This window comes from Aristolochia californica, unplaced genomic scaffold, assembly GCF_029961685.1.
Source record: "Aristolochia californica isolate CCGP_79_NKW_82.1479 unplaced genomic scaffold, dmAriCali1.0.hap1 SCAF_1, whole genome shotgun sequence".
Lineage (NCBI taxonomy): Eukaryota > Viridiplantae > Streptophyta > Magnoliopsida > Piperales > Aristolochiaceae > Aristolochia > Aristolochia californica.
This window is the reverse complement of record NW_027181770.1, coordinates 6,849,243-6,871,369: the sequence shown is the minus strand read 5'-3', so window position 1 is coordinate 6,871,369 and position 22,127 is coordinate 6,849,243. Positions and strand designations below refer to the sequence as shown.

The 22,127-nt window shown below is 40.5% G+C and overlaps 1 protein-coding gene across 3 annotated transcripts; it reads right to left on the bottom strand.

Annotated features, from left to right (window-relative positions):
• Positions 1–1,506: 1,506 nt before the first annotated feature.
• Positions 1,507–21,586, bottom strand: LOC137957850 (mediator-associated protein 2). 3 transcript variants are annotated; one of them, XM_068805212.1, is made up of 7 exons: positions 21,440–21,586; positions 11,951–11,991; positions 11,636–11,741; positions 11,392–11,476; positions 10,956–11,039; positions 2,074–2,181; positions 1,507–1,892 (listed from the first exon to the last, which is right to left on the bottom strand). In XM_068805212.1, the coding sequence occupies exons 2-7, from the start codon at positions 11,959–11,961 to the stop codon at positions 1,624–1,626; spliced, it is 663 nt and encodes a 220-aa protein (XP_068661313.1). In that variant the 5' UTR covers positions 11,962–11,991; positions 21,440–21,586; the 3' UTR covers positions 1,507–1,623. The 3 variants fall into 3 exon arrangements, with proteins under 3 accessions (XP_068661313.1, XP_068661320.1, XP_068661318.1); XM_068805219.1 differs by having other exon boundaries at positions 1,507–1,889; XM_068805217.1 differs by lacking the exon at positions 21,440–21,586 and adding an exon at positions 21,198–21,247.
• Between the last annotated feature and the right edge of the window lie 541 nt (positions 21,587–22,127).

Sequence of the window (22,127 nt, the reverse complement as noted above, 5' to 3'; positions counted from 1 at the left end):
ACGGTTAACATGCACGGCTTGGGGCCCTCTGGAAACCGTGAGGACCGTATAGACGGATTACCCACGTGGTGGTAAGCCGGCAGTAATAGGGTCAAACCCCGAAGAAGTTTTAAGTAGCAGCAGAAGTCATATTGGGCCTATTAAATGGCTATTAAAATTAGACACAAACGAGTAAATAGCAGTGACATGTGATATGAAGCAAGTGTAATATAATGGTGAAATGATAGAATGTATGAAGAGTGACTGTAGGAATAATATTGTGTGAGTTATAGTTGTTTTTTGTTGCCCCCATCTTGTTTTCCGCTGATCGAAGTCAGTGTGTAGTTGTGGTGATATCAGAGCAATTAGTGTTTTTGGTATCTGTTCACCCTGTATTTCCGTTGTGTTTAGGTTGTTGAGTCTGGTAGAGACTCGTGTTTTAAATTGAGTGACTGGGTTTCACTATAGAAGTTGGAAAGAAATTGAAGTTACTTGCTTTAGTTGGCATTGTCCAAGCATCTTGACTCTTTGAGCACAAGCAAATTATTTTTCTTATAAAAATAGATTTTACTATACTACCCAATTTTTTACAAATATTAATACAAATAACCAACTTTAAAACTTAATATCAAGAATAGCCAACCTTGACTGGTCAACTACACATGTACAGTCCAAGACAACACATCATACCATTTATGTGGTGCCACATCATCACACCACATCAGCACCTGAAACAGATTAATGCCACGTCACCTGACAAGTCATTGAATTGCCATGCCATCATCCCTGTAGGATGTCATGTCATCATAACATGTCATTACACGGTGCATCACAAACTTGATGTGTCATCTTGGACTGTACACATGTATAATTGACTATCAAAATTGGTATTTTTTATATTAAGTTCAGAAGTTTGTTATTTATGTTAATATTTGTAAAAATATTAGGTAATATAGTAAAATTCCCTTCACATGTGAGTTCAGATTTGCTACGGAGGGCACTATGATATGAAATTACAAATTTAGAAGTAAATTGTATGAGCTCGAACACCAAACCAGAATCTGGTCATGAGACATCCATCCCTGTTACAAGTGATGTGTGAACTCAGCTTTACCCTGATTCTCCTACTTGTCTGAGGCGAACCTGAGCGAGCAGAAACAACGGGAAAGAAGCTGGTGAGATGTGACAAAATACCCATCACAGGGCAACAAAGTAATTTATTCTAAAGTGACAATCTTATAGCAATTCCGCAGAAAGACCGCTCAAAGTCAAAAATTGCTATCACCTTCTCAATAAAGCAAACAATTGGGAAATCTTCGATACAATTAGCATCACTATCGGCAGTCAAGCAACAAATGGGCCCAGGAGGAACCTTAGACGGATAGAGTTCACACCTTAGACGGTATCGATAATTGCAGCTTCAAGCAATAACAGTTTGGTGTGGATCGATTTGATGAGATAAATAAGCATATGAAGGATTGATACTTTTATATCTTCATTATTTCTTTAATAAAAAAAAAACCAGTATGATAAAAAGAGGAAGCACTAGGCATTTGCTAGAATAGTTGATACTGGTACATGGCTTTGAACAAGCAAAAATGACGTTGTTATCATTTGAGCAGTAACACTTCTATAACAGAGAATCTATTCCTCAACCTTAATCTTACTCTTCAATTTTGCTTCACTAGAGAGCCCGGATGCTCCTACTGAGAGGGTGCTTACACCTGAATCTCGAGTTGATCGATCAGACCTTGCTTGTCCTCTCGAAGGTCCATCAACCCTTCTTTTCTTGGAGTGACTTGATAAACCCCCACTCTCATACGATGTCCCACTCACTAATCCAGAATCTCTCTCTCTGTTACTTGTTGGAGTGACGTTACCATGGGATATGCTTCTCGTTCTGGCACTACCTACTGGAGTCATGTTACGTGAATCCAGAAATAAGTTCACCAAAATCAAATGATTTGCTAATCAACAAAAAGCAATCTAAAATCTGAATGTTATGCTGGAAGTAGATTTAATCATCCTAGCTTTCCGAATCTGGTAACCCATGATATAATAGAAAATGCCAGTGTCCCTCAAAGGGAACTTTACCTCCAGATCTCCGAATGCTTTTGCTTCCATGACTAGAACTCATAGGTTCCAGAAAATCAGCTGGTTCAGGATAATGAATCAAAGAAACCCGACGAGATATCTTCCCAACTGCAGAAGCAAGTGGTTTTAGAGAGAGAAAACTGAATATACTAAAAATAGAAGTATTTTGCTAATCACAAAAAGAAAGAAAAAAAAAGGGATGTAGGTTTCCCACGATGAACTAGACTGACAGAGCTCTGGTCTTCACGGAGACTAAATGCGTCGGACAGAGGCTGACGGCACAGCCTACAGGGAGCTCACAGCTCCTACAGCAGTGGACGGAACCACCACCACCTTGCGGGACTGACGGAACAGTCCAGACGAGAGTGTTGAGCTCTCTGGTTTCTCGGCGAAGACAAGGAAGATGAGAGACGAAAAGAATTCCTCCAGTTACCATTTTTCCCCCTTTCATTATGTATTTAAGCTTAGGTTTTACTAATACAAAACAGCCCATGGGCTCAATACAATGTCACCCATCCCATTAAACCTAATCTAATTACCCTATGTACATAATCCAAATTATACAACAATTATGAACATAAATTCTATCTAATATACATTTTAAGATATCGTAACAAGGGCACCAAAGTATTCAAAATCTGCTGAACATGCTGTTTTTTGCACTGAAGCAAGGTAAACTGTTGCGCTTATCAAAATATTATACATGCAACTCAAACTTATTCTAAAAACAATAAGAACAGCCATAAGCAGGTCTACTACTAGGGTTGACCAGTAACACCTTGTCATTGTTCATAGCCTCCAATCCCTCGAATGGCTTTTTGCTGTGTTAATCTCTGACTATAATCTTCTATTGATGTACTTGGCTATAATTTCCTATGTACTCTGCTCCTACAGGAATTTCTTCTTAATAAAACATCATTTTCATCATTTTCAAGCAAGTCTAGGGTCCATAAATCGGAGAAGTCCACAACACGAACAGTAAGCATATTATTAGTACTATTAAACTTGTTAAAGTTGGGTTCAGGTCCATCCCAAGTTGACTAGACAAAGTTAGGAGGTAGTTTCCCAGCTAATAACCACGAGTTTTCTTAACATTATTTATGTGTGACTATTTCACCAACACACACCCCTCACATCCAACCTCCCCCAAACGAATAAAAGGACTGGTACATGGTCAACATAAAGGGGTACAAACTAAACAGGGTATAAACTAGACCCTGCAAGTAAATGTCCTACTTTAAGACCATACTAAAGTTGGATCCAAGCCTATCCCAAAAATAATTAGCCGAAGTTAAGAAACTGCTTCCCAATTAATAGTCATAACCATAGTTTTATCCAAAATAATAATAATAATAATAACCATAGCACTTTTCTTTAACAGTAGTCTATGTGGGACTATTCCCACTAAGCTGGTGTCTTCAAATGATTCCACATTTTTTAAATTCTCTCTATTAGATGACTCAAGGTTCAGATCTTAAGGAAATTCTGAAAATCTTTAGTCTGATGGACCACACAATCAATACTATGTAATCTACAAAAACCAAAAAGTGGTTTTGAAGTGATCAAAATCACAAGTTCATTTAATTATAGTTTCAACAAGATGGTGAAGCATACACTAGCTGAGATGGCCTAGTGGTTCAAAGCACCAGACGGAATTTAAAAAAAAAAGAGTGTAGGAAGAAATAGATGTATCAATGGAACTGGACACCGAAATAAAATTATATATATTTTTTGAGAAAGTGGTGATTTCATTAAAACAAAACAAAACAAAACAAGATTAGGCAGGCCTTCTCCTTACAAGAGGAGCATGGAGGGAGGCCCCCTGCTTAGCATAACCGTCTACAACAGAATTTGCAAAATGGGGAACATGGGACCAAATATAGGTAATAAAGGGGAGAATGTCCAAATTAGAATGGTAAACATCCTAGTGACGCCATGGCAAGGGAGAGGGAGAGGAGAACCATCCGATGATCACCGCGGAGTTTCCCTCAATGTGAAGCGGCCCAAAAAAATGCTCACAAAAGATGAAGAGACCTTTGAGGAGGGCCTGCAGCTCAACAACAGTGGAGTCCACTATGCCCATAGGACCGGAAGAGGACACAAGCTGGGTACCGGCAGAGTCATGGAAGGCCCAACCATAGTCAGCCAAACCAGGGTTATCGAAGGAGCTGCCATCAAAATTCTTAGAGGCTTTGACGGAACTCCTAACTGGGTAAGGGAGCTCCAATTTTCCTTGAGCAAAAGCCCAGAGAGAGCCGAGAACTTCTTCATGGAGTGGAGCCAAGCAGAGATGTGGCCAGTAATCGAGGAGATAACCCGGCCAAGAGGGAGATGGTTGGCGTTAAAACGCCTGTTGTTGCGCTCGATCCAGATGCCCCAAGGGATGAAAGCAACACATACAGAGATGATCAATCTCCCCAATTTTGGTAGGGGGATCCCAAGGAGCAGCCGCCCAATTGCAAGAATGTCCTCTAGCAAGCAAAGCTGGACACTGAACCGGCTAAGGATGCTCATACAAATTGACCAAGAATACGGGTAGGTAGAAAACAGGTGCCAAGAGGTCTCCTCCTCCAAGCCATAAAGGGGGCATGAGGTGCAAATAGTGAGATTGCCACGGCAATGAAGGTTGACAGCAATGAGAATTCTGTTGAGCCCGACATTCCAAAGGAAGAACTTGATCTTCAAGGGAGCAGAGAGATGCCAAATAAATTCAACCTCGTGCTTAGAGCTAACTGAAGTCCAACCCTTGATGAAGGTGTAGGCAGAATAGACCGAGAAAGTACCACTCGCCTCCAGCCACCAATTCATCGAATCTTCCAAAGAGACATGGGGCCTAGAATCAGAGATCACCTCAAGGAGCCGAGAAGCAAGCAAGACATCCACGTCATCCAATCCTCTACATAATCGGAGATCCCAACTATCCAGCCTCTAGGCATCCACAACCGACATATCACATTGTGTGGAAGCCCACCAGATACTGCCAAATGAGCCCTTTAGATGCCCAGAGCTAACCCACCAGACTTCCTAGAAGCGGATCGAGCGACTATTTCCAACATGAAAACAGATGCCCGAGTGAAACAACGGAAAGAGTAGAAAGATAGCTCTCCAAATAGGAGATAGAGAAGCTCTCCTCCCTCCCGAGATCCACCAAATCTCATGCCGATTAAGCTTGGATGACACCATAGGTCTCCATAGATTATTGCCACAGTGTTGAATTTCCAAATCCACTTAAGGACGAGGGCCATGTTCATGTCCTTGGAGAGCCTAATACCCAGACCTCCCCTAGATTTGGGAATGCATACATCTGGCCATCTCACTAGATGGTACTTAAACTCGGAAGAGATGCCTCGCCAAAGGAATCTTCTCATCATGCCATCAATTTCATTACAAATCGTGGTCGAGCAATGCATGAACGACAGGAAATAGTTTGGGATCCCAGCCAAACAAGATTTGAGTAGAGTACGCCTCCCAGCTTTGGATAGAAAACGACCCCTCCAGGTATCCAACCGGCAATCCAATCTCTCAATAATCAGGCTCCATAAGTCCTTGCTGATGCGGGATGTAAAGAGAGGAAGACCGAGGTATGTGGTGGGGAGGGTAGATAAAGAACAGCCCAAGATATCCGTCATGGATCGGAGTTCGTCTGTGTTGATGTTAAACCCCATCAGAGATGTTTTTTGCCCCGATAGAATCTCGAAAAACCCCAATAAAGCCTTCATCTTCACAATATAGTCCAAGGATCCAGGGAGACCCCCTTTCCCCTTTGCTCTTCAATGTGGTAGCAGAATATCTATCATCTTTGATCTATTCGGCCAAAAACCTGGGTTGGATCCTCCCCACGATGGACTGTGCAGCCTTTGATGTGCCGATCCTTCAGTTTATAGACGATACAATTTGCTTTGGGTTGGTACTATGGATCAGATTCAAAAATTGCATGCTGTATTGGAACTATTTGAATTGGCTTCTGGTCAAAACATTAACTGGAAGAAAACCACCCTCCTTGGCTATCATATGGACTGTCCTGTGCTTCAGGGAATGGCTGAATATTTGGGGTGCTCAATGGGAAATTTGCTAGCTACATATCTTGGACTATCACTCTTTGACTCTCGGCCTTCGGCGACGTTGTGGTCCCCACTTATTGAGAAATTTGAGAAGAGACTAGCTACTAGGAGGGGCAAGCTTTTATCTACGGCTGGGCGGCTCACTCTCCTCAAGTCTTGTTTGGCAGGACTGCCAAACTATTTATTATCATTCATGCACTGTCCGGCCTCAGTTTGCAGCAAGATTAATGCCATCCGTCGAGACTTTCTCTGGAGAGGATCAAAGGACACCTTCAGATACCATTTGGTGAGTTGGAAGGATATTTGCATGCCCCAAAATCGGGGTGGTTTAGGCATACGGCCTACGAAGGAGATGAACAATGCACTTTTGCTCAAATGGATTTGGAACTTCAACATCAAGCATAACAGCCCATGGGGTGATATGGTCAGGTTCTATCTTCAACCTTTGGGTGCCTGGTGGAGGGAGGATGGCGCTACTCAGCTCCTATCCCCAATATGGAAATCAATTCAAAAGCTCCTCCCAGTATTTAAAGATGCAACTTCCTTTCACACATGAAATGGAAGGACCCTCCTCTTTTGGTCGGATGAATGGTGTGGCCCCCACCCCCTCTCTGAGGATTTCCCGGGGCTCTCTAGGGTGGCAAGGGATCTCTCTTGCACAGTGGCTGACTCTTGGAGAGATCGCTCATGGAGTCTTACATTTCATCAAGGATTAAATGACGAGGAAACTACTGCTTTTTGCTCTCTCCTCTCCAGGCTCAACAACACTACTATTCGTGAGTATGCAGTTGATAAACTGATATGGAAACCCAACATTAATGGCCGATTCACAGTTTCATCCGCCTACTCTCACATTAGAAAACAAGATTACAGCATGCATGAGCACAAAGCAAACCTGGCATGGAAGCTTTCAGCACCTAATAAAATCAAATTCTTCGTGTGGACGGCCATCAGGGAACAAATCCTCACCTCAGACAACCTCCATAAAAGAGGTTACACCGCCCCCGATCGCACTTGTCCCCTTTGTGGTGTGTGCGATGAGACAATCCAGCATGTTCTCTTACATTGCGACTTTTCAAGGTAAGTCTGGATGAAGATATTTCAGTAGATTGGTCTCCAAATGGGGCTACATCAAGACCTTTTTGGCACCTTTGAGATGGTTATGGGGATGTGCCTTCCTAAGTTGGGCAAGATAATTCTCTTGGCATGCCTTGCGTATGTCCCATGGTGTATATGGCTAGAGCAAAACAACCGGAGATTCAATTCCAAGGCTAGCAACCCGGATAATATAGCTTCTCAGGCAGTGGGCCTTATCTCGAGCTGGCTACATTCTACGAAGGAGTTTGCTTCTCTATCGGGCGTCTCCCTTTGAGAAATTAGGGTTTGATAGCGCACATGGCAGGCCCTCGTAGGAATCCGATTATGGCCACCTGGGATTCTCCCCCTTACGACTACATCAAACTCAATTTTGATGGCAGTGCTTTAGACTGTCCTAGGCCGACAGGAGCTGGTGGTGTTTTCAGAGATAACAATGGAGACCCTATTTTATCCTATGCAAGGCCGTTGGGTATCGCTGATTCAAATACTGCTGAAGTGAGTGCTCTTCTGTTTGGCCTCCAAATCTTTAAAGAGCAGCTCCATGCAATCTGATTATTGAAGGCAGACTTGTCATCAGCTGGTGTTCAAAAGAAAGCTCCCCTCCTTGGCGCCACTGGCCAATCATTGATTGTATTGCTGATATTGTGTCATCCATTTATTGTAATTGGAACCTCGTTCCTAGATCGGCCAATTCTTTGGTTGATAAATTGGCAAAATTTGGAACCTCCCAGCAATCTCTCATTGTTTGGGAAGGCTTCCCCTCGTGTAATCAACTCGTTTGAGCTCTCATAATAAAATTCAGTATCATTTCAAAAAAAAAAAAAATATAGTCCAAGGATCTGACCCCAAACAGTATGGGGTATCATCCAATTATTGAAGAAGGGGAACATCAAAAGCCTCACAACTGCTAATCGGCCCAAGCCAACCAACCTCTCTAGCCTGATAAGTCATGGCCGATAGAAGCTCAACCACAATATTGAATAGGAGAGGGAAAGGTGGATCCCCTTGCTGAATGCCTCTGGAGCCCTTAAAAAAGCCACAAGCAGTCCCATTGAGAAGGAAGGAAAAAGATGCTGATGAGACACATGATCTAATCCAACCCCTCCAACGGTCACCCAAGCCCATTTGACCTAGCAGGTCATTTAAGAGATCCCGGTTAACCCTGTAGAATGCCTTCTCAAGATCAAGCTTCAGAATTGGATAGGTACCTTTGTTCTTCAGAATTCAGAATTGGATAGGTACATTTGTTCTTCAGCTTAGTCAAGGACATCAATCTGGAAAGTGTGAGAGATTTTCTCAGCACCAAGGGATGACTTCAGGTTGGAGGGCTAAGACTTCAACTTACCTTTGAGAAGCTTCAGTTTCCGAGGGAGGACACATTCCATACGATGACCATCGATAAACTCAGACCACCAATCAGCAAGGAGGTGATCAAAATCTGCCTCAAGTAACCAAGAGTTCTCAAAGCAAAAAGGGGCAGGACCCCATCTACCAAAAGATGTAGAAAGGAGAATCGGCCAATGATCAGATCCCACCCGGTTGAGAACCCTGCCCGAAGCATCTTCATAGATCTGGAGCCAATTGCTACTCACAAGAAATATGTCCAGTTTGGAGAGAATAGCTTGTTTCTGCCCCTTTGACCAAATGCCTTTCCAGATAGAGGAATCTCAACTAAGGGGCAGGGGGAGGGAGGGCGAGGGTTGACCAAGGGGCGATAGCTAGGCGTCCAAGCATCCAAGGATGAGTGACCTGGTCTGGCAATGGTCCGCTCAGTCAGATTCAGTGGAGCTGGTGGTGGTGGGAAAAGATTTTGGTCCCCAAACAAGCCTCTAGCATCATCATAAGCAGACAAATCATCAAAAACCACCATTGCCCAAAAACATTCATCTCCAACCGAAAGCTTAAGATAATGATGTTGTTTTGGGATGATGAACATTCTCACCATATCCATACAGGACAACGAGGCCAACTCTAGAGCTTGGTAAAAAAACTTACCAAAGCAAGTCGCAATCATCTGTAAATTCTCCTCCGACCATAGCTCAATTGGGATGCCCCATATCGATATCCACTTCCCAAACTGGGGTAAGGGAGTCGACGGATCCTAGTCAGTAAAGCTTGCAAGTGGCGCTTGGCAGCATGATAAGGCATTTAAGGCATTGGCCTTATCATTAATGGAGGCGATGCCTTTCCTTACCCAAGAGCTTGACGCTGCAGGAGCGTACTCCTTGATCACTGCTTGAAAGGTTGACCAGCCAAAGGAATCTTTTGATTCCAGAATGTAAATGCGTCCCATGATTTTCTCCCTTTTGCTCTGAACGATTTAACATTCCCATTGATCTTGGTGAGTAAAAACAAAGAAGCAAAAGGAGATCAGGTCAAGCTGGAGCTCACTGGATCTGGTTTGACAACTGTGAATGGCTATAACAACATCGAACTAACTGAGGAAGACATTACAGTCCATCGTCGGAAAGGAGACGAAGGTCCTTCTTCCTTCGTTTTGGACCGTGATCTGGATCGATATTCCCGATTTGTCTCTCTTTCGCCCAATCGCCAGAGAAGAGTTGTCTAAGTTGAAGAAGGTTTCCGTAGAACCAGAGCTTCCTTCCTTCCTGTTTTTCTTCGATTGAATTGTCTCCCATTCCGAATCTTCTCGATCTCTATCTCTAAAAGTTTCTTCAGCCATCGTCGTCTCAAAGGAGAGCCATCTTCCCACTGGAGGCTCACGGTCTGAAGCGTAGGGGTCAGAGATCCGAGCACTGGTTTCCCCCTTCTCAAAGCGACGATCGCTCACAGGTTTACTAGAAGAGAGTACCTGAACCGAGAAGGGGGAAACCCTGGTTTAAACCATTATAGCCGTTGCATCATCGCTTCGAAACGGGGGAAACCGCTGGTTTAAACCCTAGACCGAAATATATATTTGATAAGCATAGTACAAATATGAGTGACTTTAAGACCCATCTTCAGGGGTAACCAGGATTTCATCAAGTTATATTTTTTGTATCATCTGAACACAAGTTTGAGTAACCCAAAATAAGTAATCTAAGTTGGTAGTCCTTGATCCAAATAGCTAGAAATCCATGAAAGGCCCTGAAAACCATAAAGGTAATATGCAAAGTCTTAAAAGTAAATGGTTTCACTCCCCTAATGGTTACCAATTCTCATACATTGGCATCTCTCAAAAAAAGTGGCCAAAAAAATTTTCATACTCTTTTTTGAAAGAAAAACCTCATCTTTTGTTGCTGTGGTACGCACTAAGCATTTCCTCCTATGAGAAATGGGGTTTAATGGTTCTTTTTACCCTCTGTTGTGGTCATGAGCTCTCAGATCAACAGACTAACAGAACATAAATATAAATTTCTCTCCCTTCCAAAATAACTTTGCTAATACATGTGTACAATCAAATCTCCCAACATTACATTAAAGGCTTTGAACAAAAAAAAGCAGAAAAATATTTTCTTTTGAAGAAGCAATAATTTTGTTAAAACAACCAAAACATTTTCAGACCATCAAATAGGAGAAACAAAACAGGAACTGACATTGACGGTGCCCAGGCAAACTGTTGTGCTAGCCTTTACTCCCAGATTGGCTAATAGCCTTGCTTAGGCTAGCACAAAATTACTTTAAGGACATGTGAAAGCTACAACTAATGGAATTAAAAAGTCATGATATCAACTAAATAAGGATGAAAGAGGAAGGTGCCCATTTAACAAGCTTGAAACCCACCTGTTTTTGATTTTGATGCAGAGGGTATGAATACAGTAGCCTCTGGTTCTTGAACTGCAAAACTAACCAAGTCATATGATTTCCCTGCAATAACACCAACAGTTAATCATGCAAAAAGTAACCAATATATTTGAAACATAAACTATAAGCTAAAGAGTAAAATGTGACAAGTGAAAAGAACATCCCCTGTCATGGAAATGTACCTGCAGCAAATGATCCCAAAAGGACTCCAAGATCAATTTCTATCTTTCCCAAATTTACATAATGCACACATATAAAATTGTTCCAAGTTTTTAAGAAAAGGGGTTCACACATCTGAGTTGAAATGCCAACTCAGATAAACTGAACTGGTTATTGTTTATGCAAATTAACAAAGTAAGTTCACTTTAATGCTGCTACGATCCCCTGTGGGAAATTACAGGCATGTTCATCTTACCAGATGCACTCTCAAAGGTACCCAACTTTCCATTATGATGTAGCTTGAGTTTCAATTCTTTTCCTTGAAAATCATCAGGCTGTAACTGCATACACCCACAGTTTCCAAATTGATCGGTACCCAGCACTTCGGAACACAGACAAAGAAATAATGACAGATACAGAAGCATGATTCAACTAGCAAGAGTACATAGAGCTTAATTTATATTTCTTCATTGGGAACGAACAGACTAATAGAAAGTAACCTGATTATAAGGCCATTGAATCAACCAAAGCTCTGTGGAGTCTGTCAATGAGACTTCAACAAGTGGGTCCTTGGTTTCTTCTGCAAAGTCTGGCGGAGGCTTGTACCTTTAGGACAGACGCAATTGTTTATATTTGTTAGTTCTTTCTTCACTGTCATTGCATGCAACCCCTTGTTACAGGAATAACAAGTATATTGATCAATGCAAAAACATAAAAATCCCCAGCAGGAAAGATGAAGTGTAACATGAAATAAGCTGAATAAACATATTCTACATAACACAACTACAAACCAATCCAAGAGACCCAGCACATACCCTTCCTCCATGGAAAGAGATTAAGAACCGAGTGCAAATATCTGTCACAGAAAGGAATACAAATAAACAGGGTGCTTTAAGAAAAATAGAGAACTTCAAGAATGATAAAAACTGTCATGCCTGCGAACTCATTTAAAAGTTAGGTAAATGTAAGGCCTTAAAGGTCAAATTTAATAAGACAAAAAAAGGGAAAAACACACTCCAAGCAAGCAGATTAGACCTGAAACTAATCTCACATATCACATAGATTTCTATTATTAATCAGCTCAAAACAGGGACAATTCAAAGTACATAGGAAGAGAGAGAGTTACAGCTGGAGATGGCAGCAAGTAAAATTTCTTGAGGATTAGTGTAGAAGAATAGAAGATCACCAAGCTATTTGCTGGGCTCCCAAATTCATGCAAGGAGAGAAAAATAGGGACAAAACTGGCTAGTGAGGGTTGTTGCAGGCAGAAGATAGCTCATGGCACAGAACATGGTTGTTCTTAGAACTGAGCATTAGGACATGTTTTTTTCAAATTTTCAGCTATCATTTTCCTTTGGAAATTTTGTTAATTTTATATTAAGTTTTAGTGAAACCTCCTTTCTAATTCTGATATTCAACTAGCTACAGAGCTTGTCCATTGGACGAGGGATTAAAATAAATATAAACTATTAAATTCTTAAGAATAGAAAGTAACATTGAAAAATAAAAATGTATAGTTTAATCCATATAAAAAAATGCATAGTAAAATATGCTTAAATACTATCTAATAAAATATACAGAACATATAATAAAAAAAAATTAGTTAAAATATCAATAAAAATTGAGCTTTAACACCGCCTTTAGTGGACTATAAGGAGCTTTAGTATATTTAGATTGAAGTTTGTCTTTGATGAAAGCTACTTTCAGTTTTTGTTGAAGCCACCAAAGAATCTAAGGTGAGTCTGATGCAAAAGAGGTCTCACGGTTGAAGTAAAGTCAAAGAAGAAGAGGAGAAGAAGAGTCAATATGTAGCACATGTGGGGGGAAGATTTCCACCTTATTCTCTTAGTTTACTGCATTCTTGAAATCAGGAAGAAGTCGGACGATTTTTTTCCAGGCAAGAGAGAACGAATAGAACCTTCCCCCCTTAGTCCACCAGCCTGAATGCTTGTTAGCTTTTGCCGCTACTAGAGCTCTCCAAATTAAGGCAGGGTAGAGATTAAATTTCCAGATCCATTTCAGGAGTAGAGCAGAATTTGTAGTGGTAGTATCCTGAATACCCAAACCTCTGAGAGATTTAGGTTTGCAAACCTCATCCCATTTTACTAGATCATATTTTCTCTCCCCATTTGGCCCTCCCCAAAGGAATCTTCTCTTTAGAAGCTCGATTCTGTTTCTAACGTAAGCAGGACATCGGAACATGGACAAATAGTAGCTGGGAATTCCATGTAAACAGGATTTAAACAGAACCAGTTTGCCAGCTTTAGAAAGGAATTTCCCCCTCGATAAGGAGCCAAGAATGTGGGTGATCCAGGCAGCAACATATACTGACCCACTCGGAGGGCGTTGTCTTCCTCACCGGCTGGAGAAAATGTTGAAGCTAACCTGGGAGTTCTCCAAGTCCTATCAAGGCCAAGGCTTCTTCTGCAACTCAAAAGAGGACATTCTTACCATCAGGAAGGCATGATAGTATTATCTTGGAGGGGAGATAGATCATCTCTTCGAACTCCAAGATGATCCAAGCTGAGAAATCACCTGAGAGAAGCTCTATGAGTTGGGATCGACTTACTGGAGATTTTGGCTTGACGAAGAATCTTTCCCAGAGCAGGTCCGATGGTTTTTCTTCGGCCTAGGCAAGCTCACCAAAGATATTCACAAGGCTTTCCAATGTACGTCCACATCGAAGCTCCGTTGGGATGCCGCGAGGAGTCACCCATTGTGAGGCCGGAAGCCCAATGATCCATGCGCTGGATTGGGAATCCAGCTTCATTTTTTAGGTGCTGCAGCGCATCTCTATCCTTCTGCAATCTGAAAACAAGGAGCCAATGCATGTCTTGGATGTGCGTGATATCGATTGGCCAAAGGATATTTGCATTTTTCCAGATCCAGTCAATGATCTGCTTTGCTATTTTATATTCAGGGTGGACTGATATGATTGTAGTCGTCGATAAATGCTTCATTCCTTTCCTCAAGGCTTGATCTAGAAGAATCAATGAGATGTGGCTCTCGTGATGATTAAATTTTGAGTGAGGCAAGGGTGGGAGTGTGACATTAGGCTCTGGGTTTTGTGGTGAGATTGGAACTTGAGGAGGAAGCGAGGTTTTTTTGTAGGGGGAAAAGGTGGATGTAGTAATGGTTCTTTTCTGGGGGGAGGGGAGCAGTATTTTTCTGGAGGGGTTTTGTGGTGAGATTGGGACTTGAGGAGGAAGCGAGGTTTTTTTGTAGGGGGAAAAGGTGGATGTAGTAATGGTTCTTTTCTGGGGGGGGGGAGCAGTATTTTTCTGGAGGGCGTTGGTGGGAGGTGAAGGGACAGACTTTTCATGGTAGGGGGTGGTGAAATTTTTTTTTCTGCAGTGGGTTTATGAGAAACCTGAGTGATCAAGAGCCATAATTTCTTCCATCCCAAACCAGAGTTGGGGCCTTGGGATATATATAACATACCCATGATTGTTTTCCCTTGACTCTACGTAATGGAGCATTCAAGCTTTCCTCCATGGTACTGTGTATGGATTTGGAATTCTAGTTCTCTAGTGAAGAGAGACTTGCCAGAGCTTCTTCTCATCTTGCCAGCCAAGACCTTATCTAGGATGATGCTGAAGGCTTCCACTGCTTGGATGGGGATGGAGATGAAGGATTTTTTTGCTCGTGCTCGGGATATAGGATCCACTTTTGTCTTTTGCTCGCTAGAAGGAGATGGAAGCGCTTCCGTTTTGGAAGTGGAGCTTTGCGGGATCCTCTACCCTGATTCTCCTTCTCGATGTGCGGCTAACGACCGTTTGCCAACCTGGTTCATCTTCTGGTGTCTTCGAACGGGATGCCTCTACTATTGGTTAGGTTCGCTATTGCGGCTTCTGTGTTGGTTCAATTTGCGCCAGTCTATCTGAGCGACGTCCTACTCAAAGAGGTGGGGCAAAGATCAGAGCCATAGAAGGAAGGGAGTGTCGGGGGGGTCAGGGTTTTTTCACTTTGCTCTGCATCCATCTTTTTGGTACCTCTTTGAAAGTTAACATAGCATTAGAGCACGAGCGACCCTAACATGAAAAAGGAGAAGCAGATGGAGAAAGGGAGGAAGAAAAAAAAAAAAGAGGGAGTGTTTTGTTTTTCCTTTTACTTTTTTCCCCCCATTTTCTATTTTTCATTGGAGTGTTCACTATCATACCACACTTTTCATATCACAAATTATATATATATATATATATATATGTTGAGAAAAGTGAAGTTTTATTAAGGAAGAAAAAATACAAACCAAAAACTAGAGGGATCCTCCTCTTAGCAAATGAATCCTCTAAGGAATTAGTTGATCGAGGCACATGTGCCCAATTACAATTAAGAGAGGGTAGGATATCCAAAATTCGGTTGAAAACCAGCTAACGCTGCTAAGGTGGGCGGATGAAGGAAGTGCACCAACTAATGACAACTTGAGTCACCTTCAATAATTTAATGCCTGCTGAGGTGATCAAGGAAGATGAGGAGTCCATTGAGGAGGGCAACGAGCTCGACCGAAGTAGAATCACTTATACCCATGAGTCCGGCATAGGAGAGGAGAATAATGACGTAAGAATCTCCGAAGGCACCTTCGAAACCAGCTAAACCCGAATTCCCCCTTGGCACAACCGTCGAAATTGAGTTTGATTGAACTAGGGGGAAGTGGTATCCAGGGGAGGTGACTTGGGATGAGTTGACATGCATGTGGCAGCTTTCCAATTATTGCGCAATGGGAGCCCCGCAAGGCAGGCTAACTCCTTTAAGGTGTGTGTGCAAGTGGAGATCATGCCAATGACAAAATGAGAGACTTCATCTGCATTTCAGAATTTTTTATTGAAGCAACGGTTATTCCTCTCATTCCAAAAGCGCCCAAGGGATGTGGCCGAAACATGCTGAAAGGAGGAGCTTGCCCAGCAAAGGCAGATGGAATCCAAGGGTGAAACTTTCCAAATCCAGCCAGAGAGTCCAAGAGGCAGAACTGAAAATTGATTTGGCCGAGAACACTGGTCCAAACACGCCAAGAGTAGCGACTGTGGAGGAGAAGATGTTGCACCGTCTCATCATAGGAGTTGCAGAGGACGCAAGTACTGCAGGGGCCGTTGTTCCCACATCTATGGAGGTTGCCTACCATGAGTATTTTGTTGAGCAGTTCACACCAGAGGAAGAATGCATTTGGGTGGGTGGGTGGGGACCTTCCATGCTAAGGCAGCCATATGAGAAGCAAAGTTGTTGGGACAACCAATGATAAGTTTGTATGCAAAAGCCACCAAAAAAATTCCCAATGGGTCAGGATGCCAAATGATGACATCATGTTGGTTACTGCAGATTATGATGGAGTCGAGATCTAAGAGAAGTAATGTGACAAGTGACGGTTCATCATCCGAAAGGGCCCTCCTGAAGTTAAGTCTCATCCATTCAAATGTGACCACCAAACAACAGCCACTGAGTTAAATTGGTTTCTATAGAGTTGGAGGAGGGGCAAGTAGGACGTGCAGAATGCCCTTGATCCACACCACCAGTCAAACCAAAATTTAAGAGATGACCCCGATCCCGCAACGAAATGAATGCAGGAATCGAAACCGCAGAGGGGATAGAAGGATCGCCGAAGGTGGGATAATTTAAGCCTCAATCCCCCAGAGGTCCAGCCGAGATTGGCAGAAATCATAGGGCACCAGATGGAGGAGGGGTGGTGATTGAAATTCAAGAACCACTTATTTAGGAGGGGGCTGTTCATGTGCTTGGTGAGACAAATGTTCAACCCACCGAGGTTCTTGGGACGGCAGACCTCAGCCCAATTGACCAGATGACATTTGAAACAGTCAATAGAGCCTTTCTAAAGGAATCTTCTCTTCATAGCATCAATTCAGTTGCAGTTTCAGCTGGACATTTGATGAATGATAAGAAATAGTCGGGGATACCCGCAAAGGAGGATCGGAGGAGAGTAAGTCACCCAACCGAAGAGAGGAGCCGACCCCTCCATGTCGCCAGACAATACTCAAGCTTTTCAATGAAAGATTTTTAAATATAATTTCCAACACAAAAATAATTTTTTGAAATCAGAGTTTTCTACAAAGAGAAATCAACATCTAAAGCAACAAAAATCAGGTCAAAGAAAACTTTCGAGCAGTAACAGAAAGCTTCAATTTGAGGGACGTTTTATGCCAATAAAACCAAGACATTATATAGAAAATTATAAGTCAAAAAAAATTTTGTAAGTCTATTTTCTGACCCAACAAACCGTTTCTCAATCTGATTTTTCCAAAGAATCAAAGGTCAAGCTGGAAGCACGTTACTTGCAAAAATCCAATTTAAAGTACCCATTCATCCTCTTTTAGGTCTCTGATGTTATTTTGAGAAATTTCCAATTTCAATCCTTGTTTATTATTTTTTTTTTAAATGATGCTGAATTTTATTATATCAAAAGCACAGAAGAGCAAGATCAATCCTCGTTTATTATTGGCAAGTTTGATTTTTAATTAGGAGTTTTTGAATTCAAAGAAAAAGAAAAAAAATTAGTCAAGTTTCCTCTTAAATCCTCTTTCTTTCTTCTTGTAATGGCATAAGTTTATTTTTCTCATTTACAAAGTATAAATCTTTTGATTAATAAAGTCTTATTTTCTCATTTTAAATTTCAAATATATTTGCTCTAAATCTCCCTAATTTTAGAACTTCTTTTTTGAAAATTTTCTTTCCAAGTTGGTCAAGTTATGCTGAAAAGCAATTGTCTTGCATGAGAATTCTGTTTTTAGAAAAAAATTATTATTATGTTCAATCTTAGAACTTTCCATTTGAACTTTTTTTCTGAAAGTTTCCTCAATCATACTTGTTCATAGAGGAACTATTTTTTATCTCTCTTTTGAGTCAAACCTGGTCACTTTTCATGTTGGTCTCAAGCGCCTCCTTCCATTTATAGTATGAGATCTACTATCTTTTTATTCACAGTCTTGATTCCTCGAAATACATTTTTCAATTTGCTTTTTTTTTCTAAATCACTTCGGAGCAATTCTTATAAAACCACTACCTGCTAAGAACAAGAGTGTGCCCAATATCTAGCTTAATTCAGCCAATAAGTGATTTTTTTGAGTTATCCTTAAAACAATGAGTACTCTCTTGTCATTGGCCTAAAATGGGCCAAACCAACTTTAAATTCGAGCGGCCATTTTAGAATGGTGTTTGGAGTTTTATCATTGGGCCAGGGGTAATTTATCTTCTCTCACCATTATTTTGTGGAAGCTAGGTCTCTTGGGAAATGAACAAAGAGATCCCTAACTCAAGGGGGAGAAACTAAAGAAAAGGTGCAAGTGAGAGGTAACCTAAAATGAAGAATTTCATGTGTTATGGTATTCAAATTTTATGTGACCAGAATATCAAGTAAAGGGGAGAATAAGATGAGAACAAGATTTACAAGCAAGATGTGAACAAGAACAAAATGAAACAAGGCAATCGTAATTTCTTTTGCAATCAAAATTTCCTTTTCAGCCACACAAGTTTCTTTTTTTTTAAAATGATGCTGAATTTTATTAAGAGAGAGCTCAAACGAGCAGATTACAAGGGGGAAAAACCTTCCCAAACAATGATAAATTGTTGGGAAGTTCCGAATTTTGCCAATTTATCAGCCAAAGAATTGGCTGATCTAGGAACGAGGTTCCAATTACAATGAATGGATGACACAATGTCAGCAATACAATCAGTGGTTGGCCAGTGGCGCAGCCAGCCACACAAGTTTCATGCCCAAGATTATTTGCAAGTTGAAGTAACAAACTCCAGCTTGAGGGGGGCTATCAAAGAAATCATTACCAAAAAATCTAAGGTGAGTCTCATGCAAAGGAGGTATCATAGTTGAAGCAAAGTCAAAGAAGAAGAGGGAAAAAAAGTATACATGGAACACGTGTGAGGAAAAGATTTCCGCCTTATTCTCTTATTTAGTTTCCTTATTACAACTTATTGTGATTAGATTTAGTGAAATATTTTTGGGTGTAATTGGAGACTTTGAGAAAGCTTATTTTTAGAAGGATTCAAGTTGTATTCCTTTATAAAATGACATGATGTAAGAGACCAAATTCCTCTCTCATTACTCTCTTAAATCAATACACATGAGTACTCTTCCTTGTCCTTTTTCTCTCTCACATTTTCTTATCTTCTCATCTATCTTCCACGCTTACTCTTTGAAAGCTAATATTATTTAGAAGCTTTTTGTTTTTTATTTAGAAATCTACTGTTTTGCAGAAAAGATCAACGAAAAGGGTCATCCAAAGAGGAAGGTATAGTATCTCCATCAAACAAAGGATAATATAAGTGTGTTCCTTAAAGAAACAAAATATAATAAAAAAAATAGAACACTAGCAAAACAAAAAGATCCTTAACAAAACAAAGAGTGTGGCTTTCAATGTATAAAACAGACAGTAGCTTAAAGCAAACTTTAAGTAATACCTGTTCAAAGAAAAATATCAATAATAGCTATTATCAAAACAAAAAATCAACACAACCATAAGTTAAAAATAAAGAAATCCAAGAGATGCACAGAGGCTTTTTTGCCGTTTTTAATGTAACTGAAGACATTTGTAATAGCCAAACAATCTCTTGGCAGGAGTCACCTAACAATACCTTGTTTTCGACAACCCCTACCCCCCCCCCCCCCCCCCCCCTTTTCCCCATTTTGCTTTACATTTCATTTTTGAAGCTTCTTTTTGTTTGTGTATATCTTGCTTGTACTTCCTCCCTCAGGAGTTTCCATCTTAATGAATCCTCTTTTATCATTGTTTTCAAAAAAATAGAATAAAGGAATCTGTACAGCCAATCTACATCATAGGTAGCATTACTATAGAAGGTTACCTAGAGATTCTAACATTCTTCTAGATAAAGCAGTCCATGCCAGCGGCAAATAAAACAGCATAAAGAACACCATAATAGTAGTCAATCAACCATGTAAAAGTAGAAAAACAAAAGTTACTGTTACAGAAAATTTGAATATACTATCCTAAGTATTTTGCTTAAACTCTCAAATAGACTATCACCACCTCCATCACTTTCTGGACAATAAAACACAATAAAGTTGAAGAAAAAAGGTCAGATAGCAAGATTAAAGTATTTTCAAAAAAAAAAAAAAAAAGATAGCAAGATTAAAGTACTAAGTATCCAACATGGCCAATTATTCTGAACCAAAATAAACAGTCCTCCTAAGAAATACATAGAAAGAAATCAACTCCTAATCATTTAGAATGTTGCTGAGTATTATCTTTTGTTACCAACATTTCAAAATTTTCAGATTCTCCTTAAATACTCAAATATGTAGCCACCTTTTACCTACAAGTCTGGTAACTCCAGCCACTAAACAAAGAACTAAGTCAACCTAAAAACAAATCTCTAAAAGCTAAAACACCTAAAATAACTGCTAAAGAGGAAATCTTAAGTTTTGAGATAAAAATCAGTCGAACGAATTATTTTATTTCCTTTTTCATCTTTTTTAAATGGAAGTACACCTAGCCGAAAACTCCAATTAAGAGAAGCTCTAATGTAAAGGCAACCACAATGACAAAGCTGAGCATAGCCATTTTAAGTTTAAAATCAGCAAGAAAAGTGAACTTTGTTTGAGAGTACTTTGTTCTTCTTGCCACAACAGACTGAATACCTACCTTAGAACATTGCTCAAAACATCTTCCACTACACACATGACAAAAACAACACCTAAGCTAAAAAAACAAAAAAAAAAAGTAAAAAGATCCAACTTATTAATGCTGAAAATTTTCAGAGAGCAACTGAAACTGACACAAAATAACTTGATATGTTGTTTGAACTTGAAATTTTGAAAGCATAGAAATGAAATCTAAATACTCAAATACAGTAATCTATCAACAGAATTGTTCGTTTTCAAGTCAACCAAAAAATAAAAGAAAAAAATAGATACAGCCATCAAGTTTTTTTTTCCAATTTTTGTTTCAAAGAGCATAAAGATCAGTTACTCCTATGTCTTTTCAGGGTAATTTCTTCGAATCACGATCAATAAAAAGACTAAAAGAACATGAATATTGAAAAAAATGTCTCGTTCCAGTAAAATTCCTTTACACAAAATATACTCACCGTTTACTTCTTCTACTCAATACTCGATATTCTCAGAGATAGTTAAGAACTACTTTCACCCAAATATCAACACTCCACTGATAAAAAAAAATATAGCCCTGCTAATCCATTTTCGAGAAGCAAGTTGCCTCTCCCAGTTCTTTTTTCCATCCGCCTCACGGAGATGGATATGGTTCAGGAGACAGGTGGCAGAGAGGAACAGCACATCATCATCGCAAAGAGAAAGAGATGAGAAGACCTACCGACGGCCGCCTTCGGAGACCAATGGCAGAGAGAACGGTCAGAGCTGCGCGAAAAGGTCCGGAGAAAAGCCTGAGGATATAGGGTTAGCAGACACAGCAGAAGAGAAAAACGTCTGAGGTTGCTAGACTGTTGCCACGAGCCCTAGCGACCCACGAGGTGTCTTAAGATGAGAAGCAGAAAAACCTCTTTCTGTCCCAAAATAATTTATATTTCATTTACGTTGGGTAAAATATGTTAAAAGCAGGTGTTTTAAGATGAGAAGCAAAAAAACCTCTTTCTGTCCTAAAATATTTTTTTTTTTATGAAAGATGTATTTTTATTAACAATAGAAAATTACAGAGGGGGAGGGATCAAATCCCTTACAATAAGAGATTGCAGGGAAGTTCCCTCCTTGACAAGTACATCTGTTGCCGAATTTACAGATCTCGGAATGTGAGACCAAATACATGAAAAAGATGATACAATATCCAAAATCTCCTGGAATATGTCTCAGTGCCTCCATGAGGGAGTGGTATTGCGCTGGCACCAACCAATCACAACTTTGGAATCCCCTTCAATGTCAATAGGCCCATTGCAGTTGTCTCTAAACACCCGAAGTCCATGTAACTCTGCCAACATAGAGTCTGATATACCTAAAGGACCTGCAAAGAAAAAACATTGATTTCCAGCTGAATCCGAAATCACGCC